Raw genomic sequence first — 16,477 nt, 5'->3', positions numbered from 1 at the left:
CTGACATCAGATTTTTAAGCAGACTTTACTATAATGACTTTAACCTTGGAACAATTTGGCCAGAAATCAAATGATATTTCTTTCTAAACTTTCCTGTGTGGGTAAATGCCAGTATAGCTCTAACTCTGACTCTATTCCCTATATTTACCTACATAAAGTGTTGCCCCAGGCTCAATTTATTCTTGTGGTAGGTTTTTACATACAGCACTGTTTTGCTGACAGATTTTGTGTCACAGAAATAGGAAAAATGGATTTATTAAGCTTTAGCTCACTGAAGGAACTTCTCTGTGATTTTGAAACGTGTATACTGTGTATAATTTCCAGCCACTGGAAATGATACACAGTGTAGAAACATCCTCTATAAAAGTCCTGTGTTGACCTTGGACAAGTGCTAGATCTGAGTCATTGTTTATCTCTGGACTTGCAGCTTTTTCCCGCTTTTCATTCACTACCTGACCCTTATCCAAGACTCACAGTGGCTCCTGTCTGATCTGAAGTACCCTCATGTTATTATTCTATAGAGGGTCTGAGGTGACATGGTGGTTATAAATTTATTTATTATTTTTTTTAACTATATTTTGAGGTCATAACCTAAGAATCTCATGGGTATGAGTTTTAAAGTTGTGGTCATGATATACCAAAGCTGTACTCATGAATTGTAAAATTGGACTTGTTTTACTGGAATTGATGTGTTGTAGGAACATGATGCTGTGCCGCCAGATTATTTGTCATGAATGGGTGAATACCTAACTTTTAGAATTCTGTCACATCACTGACTCTTTCCCAGATTGATTTGCTTCCTCTGGCCACAATGGTCTAATTTGATTGATTTCTTTGTCTTACTATTTGAAATACAAAAATTGCGATGAGTCGTGTACAGGCCTCAGGAAGAAGAAATTTCAATGTAATTCTTGAGTTTCTGCAACATAAGAAGCTTGCACCTGGTGGAACGTCACTCCTACAGCTTAGGATTCTCCTCCTTGTCCCATTCACAAAAGATATAATCCTCTAGATCCTGAGTAGCCGACTCCTTGATCCTTTGTCAGTAGATGACAGAAAGCTTAAAGTCAAGGATTTAAACCACAGAATAAGCCAATCAGAATAAGACTACTTCAAGCATACAAAGTGGCCACCTGATCCCCCTCTCACATGCTGACCTCACAAAAAAAAAAACCCTCACTTTTTTGTGCTGCATCCGTGGAGGCAAAGCAGTGTTTCGGTGGCGTGTTACAAAAAGGGTCAGTTTACACTCGAACCCTGGGAAATATCCTGAGATGGTATAATCTGCTCAGAACCGGGAGTGCCACATCTGTTGGAGAAGATTTTCCTGATTAGATATGGCTTTAGCAGGACTACTTACTGTATGCAGACAACTCTCTGACATGTCCCAAATGTCTCAGTGGTTTTCTTAAATTAGGAAAGTTTTACAATTTGTGCGACATGGCCTCAGTTAAACAAGACTTTTAAAGATATCAAGTGACATTTACAGAGATTTTGTAATCAGGGAGATTTTCCACATCTACTCTTTAAAGCGATGAACATGATTCCCTGGATCTTGGGTTGGTTGCTCAGGACTGGGTGATCTAACCACAAGAGGATAGCTGAGACAGGCCACATTTTAAATCGGGCATTTTTATGTGTCTCAAATATGTCTTTAACGACAACTAATGATCAGATTTCATAACTAAATTGGACTCGGTGGTTCTTCAGTGTCTTGTATGACTGGTACCTTATACCTCAGCAATTTGCTAGCAACACTAACACATCATACCTTTTACCTTACCCTCGCTTTTTCTTTTGTATTTCTTTGGAAGTTAATTTGACAAAAAATGCAGCTTGTCATGTTATCAGTAAACCACAATGCCCCTTTAAGTTTAGGTTCAAATGGATCACCTATAAGTGTTTTTCAGTGAATCACAGTAATGATCCCTCAACATAAAGTGCCAAGCAATGGCTGGCTGCTTCAACCACATGTTTTCCACAAAACCATTCCTGAGGCCTGCTTTCTTTTGACTGTTTATTGACTTGTGGCCAGTATTGACCCGATTGGAGAAGGTGTAAAAGCTTCAGCATGGTTCTTTCTACAGTGCAATCACTATAAAAGCACGTCAACGGCTCGGGCTTTGGGGGCTGTGCAGCGTGAATCGCTAGCTATGAGGCTTAACAAAAGAAGCTTTGAATACATTTAGAAGCTCACGCTTTGCTTCAGTGCTCTCAATCCTCTTGTAAAAAGAAAAAAAAAAGCAGAATAGCTGATATTCCATATTCGTCAAGGTTTGCTAAGGGCAATGCATATAATAAAAGTGTTTATTTTGCAACACAGAATCTATAAAATCAGGCTGAGGTGTGTTATTTTTTTTCTGACCTACATGCTCAAAAACCAAGCAGTGCTCCAGTACAGTTGTCAAAAAGTGCTTAATGTGGACTAGGACTGCAAAGTTTCTATTAACCGGCTCTATGGGCAATATGACAATATAATATCGAATATTGTGATAAATTCTAGCACAAAATTCCTTGTAGTTGTAACTAAAAAGATGACGATGAGATCGGATTCCAAAATACTCATTTGTAATTTACCTGTCATGCTCCAGAGGTCTTTGACACCCTGATGTTTGCTCTCGTGCACACACCCACTTTACACAAGGAGTCTTGAGCGAAGGCTGAAATTTCACCTGCAGGTATGTGGTCTTAGTGGTATTTTTACCTTCCAGAGGAATTTCACCTCTCTCCCTAGAGGCGTACCTCAGGCTGGGTGAGAAAGGGGTCACTGGAGCTAGACGTCTTCAGGTCCCTGCCAGTCACTTGCCAGAACACATTTCATTCATGCCTGATCGCCTCACCATACCAGCGTTACATCTGAGGGCCAGAGCAGCATTTTAATAGCCTTTGTTTCCCTATTGGCAAGTCTGAACTCCTTATTACCCTAGGGTCATATTCAGAGCTGATATCACATCCCATTCAGATTATGCAAATGGTCTGACTGTAGTTCATGCCTTTAAGTTCGGCTGAGTTTTTGTAGAGCGAAAGCTCCAGAGAAAAAAAAGAAGAAAAAAACGGGATAGAAAATGCTGACTGTAGATAGAAATAGAAAGACATGTAGTGTTGCGTTAGCATGTTGCCTGTATTTTGCTGCATAATAGTCCTAGTTTTAAAAATTACAACCAAATTGAAATTTGGTTTAATTTAATAATACGGCTTCCATCCACAAAATAGCACTTAATCCAACACATCCTATTATTCTGCATTTTATTTTTGTGTAAGGTTCTGCTTGGATCCTGATTTCTGATTTCAGCTTTATGTCAGGAGGATGAATAAGGGAAAAAAAACTAGTTTGGGGTTTGGGCGCATCCAGAATATACTTAAAAAGTGGTATCAAGCTAGACTTTTGTTTGTCATTGTTGTGGGACACTTTAAGTTGCTAGTAAAAATTTGTAGCATTTATATTAAATCTAGGAGAGTGAATGTAATGTACCTTTACGGGGCATGACTTTAATGAAATTATAAAGTTTGTGTGCATCCACTTTCCCAAGGAAAACATGTCTAGACAAATACAACAAAATTTACTCTCAAATGTTTAAGCACATATTTTTGTTTGCTGTCTTGATTTGTCATTCAGCACACTTTGCCATTGTGTACTGGAATATCTTGTTCCTGAGAAAGCAGGTGAAGGAAATCAACCAAATGGCCATTTTCAGTTAAACGGATGATTTGGGATTTTAAAAAGGATTAAAAACTCCCTTTTAGCAAAATGTTCCCCATGGGATCTAACTCGAACTTTTTCCATCATCGCTTGATCAAAACGGATGGCCTGCCACATCGGTTAGGCTTCTAAACAACATCTCCACGCATGTCGTTTGCAGATTACTATTTCAGTGTTTTCAGCATCAACATTGGTGGCCTTCCCAAAAAACTTTCACATAGGCTCCCAGCCCAATCCCAGTTAATTATGATCTTGGCCCTGAATAGATCTTGGTGTTTTGACCATGAACTTGGGAACAGGCAGCAGGTGGTTATACACAGTAGAGTGTCTTTCACCAGGCTGGAAGTGTATCCAAAGCAAACTCGGAAGAATGCGCTCTTCGGAGTTTTAAGGAGTTTCGTTTCTAAATAACCGGACATTAAAGAGAAATCGCTATGTAACGGAGAAATGAATTACAGGGATTTACAGAGTAATTCATGGTAGCATTTGACACCACATTCGTTATCGCTGTTATCATTGTCGGCTTAACTTGCATTAGGAAATGGAACTTTTATAGGAATACTTAGAAGTTCTAAGTCTCTGGAATCGAAAGTAAGATAGCATGCCAAAAACATTAAGTAAGAAATAAAACACAGTGGGGAGTGCTTTAATAGGAAATTAATCAACAACAAGGTAATGTAGTGCAATCAGATGCAGAGCCCCTGAAGTCTATTACTTTTCTATAACCAGCACATCCTCGATTCTCAATTCTCTTATACCACAGCAATTTGCCTAAATTTTTTTCTTTATTAAAATGTCATTATGGTGTCAAACATTTATATTGTCATTTACTAATAGCTAGGTTCAGTGTCGCAGAAGGTCAATACCTGTACCAAGAATTGGCAATGCACCTGAAGACAGAACCAAAGGAAGGGCTTTTCCTCTGTTTTCCTCTGTCTCTTCACCATATCTGTGACAAGTTTATTTTAATTATATATGTAAATATATATTTTTAAAAAATGTTCTGCCTAAATCAAGCCAGAAGTCAGTTGTGTCAATTGAGAAACGAGGCACAGGTTTGACCTTAATGAAACTGCTTTTGACACGGCATACTGTGGTACAGTTGGTCCCGGGCCAAAGCAACAGGTGGTGTAGGATTATCTGGACCTACTGTGAGTACGATAGTGTAAAACGCTGCTGTGGGAAACCATGAGTCTTTTTGGCCCTGGTCATTCATCGTGGTGTGCTTTGGGACATTTCTGTTTACATTGTTGAGTTCTGAATTGTGCTTCATACCAAAGGTGTGAAGCAGCCTTCTCGAAGCAAAGTAGCTTAAAATACCCCATGATCTCATCCAAGACCTCACTGAACCCCCCTCACCCTAGGCACTATTGTCTTGTCATCTTCTACATCAGACATTATTCCACCATTGCAGTGTGTGTATCCTGTGTTTCGGAGGACAGTGGCGTCGATGCTTGAAGTGTCTTTCCAAGTGTGAAGCCAAGGTTCCTTTAACAGGCGGACACGGCCCATTCCTGAATGGCAGCTAGCGCCGCTGCAGGGGCCTGTCCCGTTATAAATAAACACTAGCAGCCCTTTCTCTCTGCATGCCGCCTCCTGTCCCAGCCTCCTCAGTACCTCAGCTGTCGTCTGGGGAAACCGGAGATACCCGAGCTCTCTATCCGCAGGTCACAGTTAGACGCCATTACCGGAAATAACGTGGTATTTATAGACTCTCAAAATACTCTGCCATGATTGTTTACTCATCCTTGTTGAGAGCAGTATGTCCTTACCATGAGTCGCAAAATTCTAAAATGTACTTTTAAGTCTACGATTTTATGATTTTGAAATGTCAGTCTTCGGCTCGTCCATTCGTCAATACTAATATAAGTAACAACCTTCAACATCTGTACTAGGTATCAAGATATAAACTAATGAGGTGATGGATAAACACGAAAACTAGCATCACAGCATAGGAATTCTTTCCACTGGCTACAGTCTTATGATAACACTATATAAGGTGTGATTAAAAGGCAGGAGGAAATGAGCTCCGTTGAGCTGCACAGATTTTCCAGTTGCATCTTGCCAGATTATCCTGCTGGCCTAATTCCACACATTTCTCTGCACTGATATTTCCGGTAAAAGAGTAAGAGTGGATGATTAAAGGAATTCCCCGTAAAGTTTGTTCCGATGGCTTTGCCGCAATTGGTCCATAAAGTTTCCTGTTTCATTTCTTTTTAACAAAAACAAAACAAAAACAAAACAGCTTTTGTCCTCCAACACATTTCTCCAGTTGCATCAAAATGATGTGGAATTTGTTTAAAAAGGGAAAGTATTCAACTCTGTCCTGGCATCAAGACTACATGAAATGTAATGCTAGCTTCCCTGTTTGTGTGCATGCAGGCTTATTTTTTTCTAGCCCAGACCATAGATTTTAGTAATTCAATTGACTGCATTTAACATAACGCCCGTGGTGTACATCAGAGTTGAATCTAATCAATGACCACCTTCCTTAATCCCACCCTATCCCACCACATTTGCGACGGCTTGCCCCCAAGCTACAAATCAGTCTGAAACAGCAGAGCAAGAGTAACAACCCCAGACTATTTTGACAGTATGTGTGAGGAGGAGTGTGGAACCCGGGGTGCCAGATACAGGTGGTCTGTTTGAGGGAGGTTTTGAAGACTACCCTGCTTGACTGCTAATTAATGGGAGGACTCTACAGGCCACCTGGACTCTCGCAAGCAGCGCAAGTCTCATCCAGTGGAATGCTTTGCTTGTTCTTCACACCCACAGGAAAACAAAATTGGCAGGGCAAGACCCATGCTACATTTGATTAAGAGCTTGTTCTACAAGGGCTTCTGGAAGCCATAGAGTTGATCTCGCACATTGTGTCGGCTAAATCCTTGTTTACCTTTGGAAGTCTAATTAAGCTGCATCTAAATGGGCAACTCTAATCCCTAACTGTTCTGTCAGATATTATAATGAAGCGTATAAAAAGGGTTTACAGTCAGTCGAGCCACTGACCTGTCATCACCATGATTCTACCAGCACCAGAGCTGGATTTGGCTTATGACTTCAGACCCATTATGGGATCTCAGACACATTGTGTTCAGCTCTTGTTACATGGCTGGGTGTTGCTTATGTCTGGTCCCAAATGCTGAAATACTACTAACAAACTTAGACACTTGTCACGTTGGTACTCTGATTCATGGTTTTAAAAGTAACTACCACACTGGCTTGATTGGCTTTTTCTGTTCACACTTGACTCAATGCCTTAATTTGTTTATTTCAATAGTTTGGAATCTTGTGACATTTAGTTATTTTTTTAAGCCTTTGGGTTAGAGGTCAAGTTACTGTTGAAGTGATTCAGAGTTCTGAGCAGCTTCCCTATATAGAAACAGATTGAGAAGTTTGCTTTTCCACAGCACTTGGCTTACTGAACCACAGGGTTCGCTCTGATATGGCAGTAAAAACAAAACAAAACAAAAAAACAAGCCTATCATTGCATCACAATTCTTAGTAATATCGAGCATACAGCTGCTGTTAAGGCAACACCAGCTCCCTCACACAGACTGGCACACTGCTGCCTGACAGGTCTGGCGTCTCTCCCAGTCTCTGGATGTTCTCACTGGAGGAGTGTACTGTAACACAGTAACATTTATTCATTCATTTATCTTCCATAAGCGCTTTATCCCTGACCGGCATCATGGTAGATCCAGAGTCTAGCCCAGGAACTCTGGATGTAAGACTGGAATCCACCTTAAACAGGACACTAGTATATTATGGTGTCCCATGCATACATACATACTCACTGTCAAACATCTTCCCACTTCCCACCTAGGGGTCATTTTAGTGTAGCAAATCTGAATGCCTCACACTTTCTTGATAGGTGGGAGGAAACTGAAGAAACTAGCCAGATACTAAGCTATTACCATCAGTTATTTCTTAGATATTATTAATTTACTTTCCTTACATTTTAAATATTTCTTGTCAGCTCTTACATGATAACCTCTTGGTACAAGGAAGTAAGACTATTCTGGCACCTAGGTGGTGGAATGAAATTCCCCTAGATGTCCAAACAGCTGAGTCACAAACGACGTGTAAAGACCTACCTCTGGCACTTTCTACTCTCAAAATAGTACTCTTATTGCTACATTACTTTCCAACAGAGTTTTTTAAACTGATGTCATTCCTAGTGCATGACCTAGTGTACCAGTAATAATGCATTTATTGATAAGGACTTTAAAAGCACTTCTGGATAAGGGCATCAGCCAAATGTTGTAAATGGTAGCAAATTATAGGAGTTAGCTAACATTTTCAGCTTTTCCTTAGCTGTAGTGTAGCCAAGCAACTGTTTGTACTTTGTGGTTAAGCAGGTATTAATTCATAAGTCACGGCTTGTCTGTACACTGTTAGCTATCTAGTAGACTAATTACAAAGTGAATGGATGCATTGTCGTTAGTTTTGGAGGAAATTTTGGACATTGAACCAAACAAACTGTGTGGCAGTTTAGCTATCTGTAAATGTCTGTGATAAAAAAATAAATAATAATAAAGGATTAGCGTCACAATATCATAGACTTCATCTTTGTCAGTGTTTAATTGAGTTGTGGAAGGTTGGTGGTTGCGAGGGTGAGGAGGTAAAGCTGGTTAGTGTTTTCATTCCAGTTATGATTCACGTCTGTGGAACAGGGTTAAATACTCCAAATTGGTGAAAAATGGATATGTAGCTGATTTTATTTATTTTTTTGCCAATGCTATACAGAGACTATATATCGGACATGCTAATGGGACATACTCATAGAAAGTCTAATGGCTTAAACTGAATGGATCTACATTATTGCGCCACCTAGCATTCGAAGCATATCTTGCAGCATATTGTTCAGCTTGGGGAAACAGCTGTACAGAGCAGGAAGCTTCAGGTGGTGCAAATTGACAGTACACAGTGGAATGCCTGTGGGAGTCGTGGCTAACTCATGGCATAATCCACATGTGGAAGAGCAGCCTGACCCACAGGGGAAAGATTTATAGTTTCCAGGCAAGTTATGCATCCCAGACCTTAGTCCAGCTCTTGTTTTCCTTCCCCACCCCACACCGGGTCCTTACAACTTGTCAAAGCTTGTTCAAGCTAGCATCTGTAATTCTACATGCCGATGGTGGAGAGAAATGTGTAGAATTGTTGACAGATGACATACTTCCTTCCTGGGTGCTTTAGGCTTCATTCATCAAGTTAGTTATACCCAAGGGAGCTTGTTGTGAACTGTCAAAAAATACAGATTGTCAGTTTCCCATAGTCCGACTTGAGAGAAAGAGAGAGTGAGCGAGAAAAAGAGAGAGAGAGATTTTTTCCACCCATTACTTTCTGTCATACAACATGTACAGTTATAAACCTTCCTGTCATAATGCCTATAACGGTCTCAACATTTGGACAGCTTTTCATTCCATGTCTCACTCTCTCTTCTTGGCCTCTCTACCCCGCCTCACTCTTCCAGCACTCAGCAAGGTGAGAGAGTTGTGTAAGTGCACACCATATATGAAACAGGATCTTGCAGGATCCTAAACAACCGCTCCTGGGAAAACCAGCCTGTGCCAGGGTGTACTAAGAAGATCCAGCCCAGATGTTTGGGCTCACTTAAAGCTCCATCAGCATTAAGAAAAGCATCACCTCTAACATCAACTACCATGCTCTAACGCCCCTTATGTAATCATGGAGTAGGTAGTATGAAATGTAGAGGTTTTTTCTGTGCCTCTAGTGCTTGAGAAGACTTCTGAGATTAGATTTTCATCTAAAGCTCTTTGAAAGCACTCGCCTTTCTCACCCAACCCTTCTTTGATCCCAGACTTCAAACTTTTGGACAAGTCAAGTTTCATGTGTTTTTATGCTGGTGGAACTTTTGAACGTTGACGTGACAGAGGGTCATTTCTGTGTGAATAGAGAAGACAGAGCTGTTTTCAAGTTTTGTGATAATTCAGTATTATCTTCTGTCCCACACTGTTTTGCAGCTGTGCTGTTAGATGAAGGGAAGGCTAAACTTTATCTCTTCTCTAATTCTTCATGTTGGTTCTTTCCAGATAGTCGTGAGGTTTAAACAGGAATCGGGATTGCTATAGATGGGTGTGTGATTATGGGAAAAAATACCCCAATGTAACAGTCCACATTTGTCCAATAGTTATTACTCTTCAGGGACTTTTGGTAGCAGATGTGTCCAGACCAGCTTTCTCTTAGCTGTTCCCTCCACATATTGATTGACCGTGGACTCTAATAGACATGGGGATTTAATCGAAGCCAGTAAACAACAGCTGGGCAAGCCCCAGAACAGTGCTGATGTTCCAATGGTTTCAGATATCTCCTGTGAACTATGAGCCCTGATTTTTCTTGCTTTCTTTTTGTTCCTCTGCACCACACAGGCTTTCATACCGGATAAACGCTATTGTTAAAGGTAAAACGGTAAACAGTGGGATTCCTACAAAGATGACTGCTGTGCTTATGAATGTTTGCACTTCCTATCATTTCTTTTGTTACCTTGGCCTCAGCTAGGTGTGTTGACCAGATGTTTATATAGTAAGGCTAGGTCTCACTTCAGATACTGTATGTTCTCTGTCTCAACCTAAAGGCATGTTAATGGCTCTGAAATATCGACTTTTCCATTCATGTGCCAAGCTCCATTTGTGGTTTCCCTGTGACAATCCTAATCCTAACCCTTGACAGAAATATGTCTAGCCCTTATAGTACACCAATTATATATAGTAGTGCTGATGGTAGACCGATCTCTGTTGTTCGAGTTGCATTTTAATTCCATCATATATACCATATCGTGCAGATTTTAGCTACTTTTTTTTCCAGAGTGCCAGGCTTTTTGGCTCGACTCCATCCCCAAGGGATAGTGGAGCAGGAGCTGATCGTGTAGACGGCTCACTGAGCGGCTTTGCTCAAAAGAATTTTGCCAGTCAGCGGTTTTCTTTTGAAAACGACTGTTGGTTTAGGGTGCTCAGTAAGAGGAGAAAGGATTTGGTTGGGAGATCAAGTTATTTATTAGCTGGAGCCATTTAAATGGGGCAGCAGCCCTGATTGAGAGGCTGGGAATGGGAACTGGCATGCCATGCACGTATACAAAGATGTAAATGAAATCTGACATTGAGCCACCAGGCGAAAAGGTGTTCACCATGGTGTAGTTATTAAACATCCTGGGGTTGGTGTGTGGTCAGTGGCTTCTGTGTTTTAACTACAAAAAAGCACTCTAATAGCAAGAATTTTCTTTTTTCTACTATAGAAATGATAAAGTATTAGAATCAGTGTGTTGATGTAAATTTGCCATGCAGTCAGAGTCAGAGTGTGAACCTCTGTAAAGCAATCTTTCTTCCATTGCTCTAGGTGGTCAAGAGCTCGAAGGTATGGGACGAGGTGCCATTTCCGGAGGATCTCGAGGCGACCAGCCTGTCAAGGCCTCAGCGCTACCTAGAAGATGACGAAGACTTTGCAGATGCAGCTTCAGGAGGTGTGTGGAGTTTTCTCTTCTTAATGTGCTAATAATAATAACAATTAATAGTAAACAATTAATAACCTTTAATAAATAACTAGTTATACAAAAGAAAGTTAATAGTTAATTGTTTTATTTATGTTAATCGGACGATGAGCAACACAAGACTTTTTACATAAAAGAATTTTGGCAACTTGAACATTAATCTATAGTTGTAATTAATTTTTTACACATGAACAAGGATAGTACTTTAGTGATTAATTTCATGCTTAAAATGTATTTCAATTTTTTTAGTTGTCAATCAATTGTTAATATATTATTTATAGCCATTAATAACGACTCATTTGACATTATGCTCTAATAGCGAGCAGGATTTATTGTGCCGTTTTTGTGTTCTCTGCAGATATAATCAGTGGAGAAGAGGATGGAAGCACCCCAGAGCCACCGGCGATTTACCAGCCTGTAACAAGTGAGGACCTGCATTATTTTTTGTCTTTCTGTCTATATGAAATTATACATCCACCAAAATTTTCAGATTCAGAGTTCCTGTTAAGGTGGGAATCTCTCCAGACTTCCCAGTTTGCTTTCATTTTGATTTACAGTCCAGTTTTCTGTTTCCACCAGGGTCCCTGCATTGTCTAGTGACATCACTCTGAGTCACTGTATTCATTTATGGCATCAAATTATATTCACTTTCCAATCACTTTATTAGGAACACTGCTAATGATGGGCAGGGCTTCCCTTTCTTCACAAAACTGTCTCAGATCAATCCAAGTTGCTCACCACAGTTGTACAGAGTGGTTATGCGTTACTGTAGCCTTTCTGTCATCTTCAGCCAGTCTGACCATTTTCTTTTGACCTCTTTGATCAGCAAGGCAAGACTGACTGAGTAAATAATCACATGAATGAGTATGTGTATAGGTGCTTCTAATAAAGTGCTCAGGTAGTGTATGTGCCAATTTTTGTCCTATTAATTATAAAAACTCCTGAAAGTTGCTATTTCTTGCAAATAGTTCATTTCCAGCAGCCATGTTTAGAGCCATGCATTTGCTAAGGTGGGATGTTAAGTAGATTTGTAGAGCTTATAGTACAATGCCTTTATGTTATGCTTTGCGTTGTAAAAAAGCAGAGTGAATGGTCACATATGGAGGTTTACTCCTAATATGTGAATACAAAGGATTTTGGTAGAGATGTACAAATATCCTGAGCTTTTATTGAAGTAATCAGTTAATAAGTAAAGTAAATAACTAAATACATATAGAAAGTAAATTTGTAAAAATAAGTCATGTAAATATTTTAAGTAAAATGTAAATACATTAAATAAGCAAATATGTTACGTAAATAAGTAAATACCAAGTCAAGAAGAAAACAAGATGTTAAAGTAAAGAGTAACGTAAATAATGTAAAGATGTAAAGTAACTGTGTCAATGCAATGAGTGACTAAATACACAAAGTAAGTATGCAGGTATGTTTCGGCAAGTTACGATGTAAATGTAAATTTAGTATGTAAAGTAACTGAAATATATAGTGGTGTTAAAGTTGTAAATGTAAATTAAATATGTTAAGAAACTAAAATATGTAGAGGTGTTAAGTAAAGTTATAAAAGTAAGCTAATATGTTAAGTAACTAAATATGTAGAGGTGTTAAGTAAAGTTGTAAACGGAAGCTAATATGTAAATGTGTTTTATATTGTTGTAAAAGTAAGCTAATGTGTATAGTAAGTAAAGTATGTAAAGGTTTTTTAAATAATGTTGTAAACGTAAGTTAAAATATGTAGAGTATTTAAATATGTAGAGGTGTTAAGTAAAGTTATAAAAGTAAGCTAAGTATAAAGTAACTAAATATGTAGAGGTGATTAAAGTTGTAAATTAATTTAAATATGTAGAGAATTTAAATCTGTAGAGGTGTCAAATGTGTAAAGACGTAAAGTAAAAATGTTAAGTAAACATGCGTGGATGTCAAGATGTAAAATGTAAATTAATATGTAAAGTAACTAAATATGTAAATTAAGTAAGTAAAGACAAAGTGAATATGTAAATGCAAGTAAAGATGTAAAATTAGCAAGTAAAGTTTATTTGTAAATACGCTAAGTATGTAAAGACACAGAGTAAGAACATATGTAAAAATAAGTGATGTGGAAGTAGCTGTGTTTACTGAAATTTCCTCTAACATGCTTTTAAAAAATGATCTGGTTTCATTGAATTCATTAGTTAGTAATTTGATACCGTGATGTACCACAAAGCAGGGATCAGCAGTGTTTTTTTTATCACCAGATTGAAGTCCCATCTTATAATCAACCAAAGAGCAACTAATTAAACATGAAGAATCAGTGTGTATAAGCTACTGTAGAAGACTCCTACTGTAAACAGCAAGCTTAGTCATACTGTGGTTTTTTCAGCCCACCCTTACTTTAAATATGTTTTTAAGACTCTATATTTCCCATCGTCTCCATCTAAGTCTAGCGTTTGTCTTGTCCAGAACGTGGTCTGCTGCACATCCTGACGTTCACTGCTTCTCACAGGCCTCGCCATAACACAGTGCCCCAGATTTGTGTCTGAGGACCGAACAATCCTCGTGCTTGCTCTCATCAGATAACAGGCTGAGGTGGAAGTTAAATAGCGCACTTGAAAGGCAGGAGTAAACAATGGATACATGGGCAGACACCACAAAAGCCTTGTATTGTATTTTCCCATTTGCACGTTTTACTGCGCCTCTCTTTACTAAATGTCTTTGAAACCTCACTCCTCCTTAATACTATACTGATATGAGCTCTACAGCACACTACATGTTTCATCTTGCACAGTTCTATTTATAAATCTATTATCTATTTTAAACAGGAACTGTATATTGCTAGCAAGGCTGGAAATATCATTTAAAACAATATGGTACTGTATACACTGCTCTGATTCATGATCTCACTATACATGCCATCATATAAAATAGCCAACGGCTGTATTTATCTCCTTCAGGAGCTTGGACAATGTGATTATCATCAAGCTCTCACATGGCTGCTGATCTCATGATCACTGAACTGATGATCTCTGTGCTTGACTACTCCACATGTGGTTAAAGTAAACACTAGTTGAAGAGGGGAATCCTAGAGCTATTTTCTGATAAGTAGACAAATAGTCCCTGAGGGATGTACTGATTAGTTCCAGCATCTTGGATTACTCAAGATAAACGTCTTTCAACCTGTGCGGTTTATTTGCTGATGTATTCAGTGATGAAGACGTTTGTATAGACTCTCCTTTTCATGAGAAGCTTAACATGTCAGTCACGTTCCTGTTTAAAAGGAAGCTCGTCCTTAACAACCATTTATAGATCAGTTCTTGCTTGCAGTTTGGAAGAAACATGCGTCTTTTCCTGTAATAGACTGATGACTGGTCTAGATGACTGGTTTCTGTCTTTTTGGCTTTCCTGTGGGTCTTTTCCTGTGCGTGATGAAAAGATAACTGTCTACTACGATTGATGTACTTTCCTGTTTTTCTATAACACATTGTCTGCTGTTTCCTCTTCCCACCTCTTCACATTAAACATTGATAGTAGTGGTAGGAATTGCTCAGAGAGATTTTTGTTAAAGCTTTATAATGGGAGAAAGTAAATTTAGCCATTTTGGCTGTTACAAATATTCTCCTGGATCAAGAAAAACAATTTTGTTGTAAATGGGTGACCTAAAACAAGCATTTACTAGGAAACTTTTAATGTATTTATCATCAAAGTTACTAGCAATGCTAGTGTGATCCAGAAGTGCTAAGAGGTGAACGCTAATAGAGCATTTTTCAAAAAAATTCCTCACAAAATGATGTGTAAACCGACTCTGGAAACTTTAAACAGCCTCTTACTCATTCAGCAATAAAATAAGATTAACTGATCTGAGGAAAGATAGCCAGCTAACACATCTCTACCTAGTTACCTTGCTAACATTAGCTTTTGGCTTGTTGTCACCCGCATCAGGGCTCACGTCATGAGTCGGTTTTTGTAACCATCATCTGAAGAAAGCTGTAGCTTGCTGTATTACTAGTGTCTGGCTTATTTTTTATTGGTGAGACATGTAGCAAACACTTTCAAATCCAAACCACCGATAAAATACTAATGCTTCGGAATTTACAGGCCTCATGATGATGTTTCCCAGTTTGCAAAGTAGGAAATCTCTTTCTGGAGATTACAAAGAAGTAATCAAAGTAAAATGCATGATTACACATACACTCCCATTCAAATGTTTACTTGGAAATATCCTTGTTTTCCAAAGAAATGCCCATTTTTATCTATTTTAAATACAGAAAATGAATCAGATTTTTAAAGAGCGATCTTCATTGCCACCCAGATACCCAACATCAGCAACCGTCAGTCTTCTGTTTCAGTCTCATGTTATGTTCGCTAATCCAAGTTTTTATTTTATCAGGCAGATTGGTTATTAGAGAACCATTTTGCAATTGCGCTAGCACAGCTGAAAACTGTTGTACTGATGGGTTAGTTTAGTATCTGGATCATCAGGAGTTGTGGGTTTTTTTACAGGCTCTAAATGACCAGAAAGAATGAACTTTTTCTTTTCATGGTAAGAACTTATCTTTACCATGCTTTGAACCTTACTCCCTTCATAGAACATCACAAGCTGCTTCTGAACAGAACAGAAAAAGGAGTTGGGAGTCTTTTTAAAGAAAGAGACTTTATTGTCATTGTAGTGATAGAACGAAATTTGTTTGGTAGCTCTCAGAGACCAGCAGCAATAGAAAATATAAAAATGGCACAATATAAAATGACACCAACAGAATAAACAAAAGATAAATGAACTAAAAAATAACAATATATAAAATGCTTACTGCTTTTCACGTCTCATTCTTGAGTAAGAAAATTTTATTCGATATGTTTCTAAACCTAAACTAAACACGTAATAGAAAGCTTGGTTATCTAGAAGAAGATGAGGGAGTTTTTATTTATTTGTCACACCTACATTACAATGCTTTTCTTTCTATTTCCCAACCAGAGGCTCTTGCTCAGGGGTTCAGGGGCCCCTGAGGTTCATCGCTGGGGCTTGAGTCACCTTTGACAACCACCACCCCCTTTTTTTCTTCTTATATTTATAGTATATTTTACTTTTTATTGAGTATTTGTATGTCTAAACATCTCAAACACCTTTTCCTTGAATATAAAAAGACAGAAAAAATACAGCTCTTTATCAGTTCATCTACAATTTGTTGACCTTTTTTCCCTCAGAACATGTCTTACTCCTGTGAAGTGGGAGACATCTCCCAACTTATCTCTGATTCATTTTCTAGTACTTGTGACCATGCATCCTGAAAGCATGAGGTCATCCGCAT

General features: G+C 38.6%; 1 protein-coding gene across 10 annotated transcripts in view; it reads left to right on the top strand.

Annotated features, from left to right (window-relative positions):
- The window catches only part of LOC131366248 (basement membrane-specific heparan sulfate proteoglycan core protein-like), a 102,434-nt gene that overhangs the window by 14,162 nt on the left and 71,795 nt on the right, over positions 1-16,477 (top strand). For all 10 annotated transcript variants that reach the window (XM_058410524.1, XM_058410529.1, XM_058410530.1 and 7 more), the window contains exons 2-3: positions 11,054-11,177; positions 11,563-11,628. In XM_058410524.1, the coding sequence (XP_058266507.1) occupies positions 11,054-11,177; positions 11,563-11,628 (190 nt within the window). The remainder of the gene's footprint in view (positions 1-11,053; positions 11,178-11,562; positions 11,629-16,477) is intronic.

This window comes from Hemibagrus wyckioides, linkage group LG15 (assembly GCF_019097595.1).
Source record: "Hemibagrus wyckioides isolate EC202008001 linkage group LG15, SWU_Hwy_1.0, whole genome shotgun sequence".
NCBI classification, from domain to species: domain Eukaryota; kingdom Metazoa; phylum Chordata; class Actinopteri; order Siluriformes; family Bagridae; genus Hemibagrus; species Hemibagrus wyckioides.
This window is presented reverse-complemented; position numbering and strand designations above follow the sequence as displayed.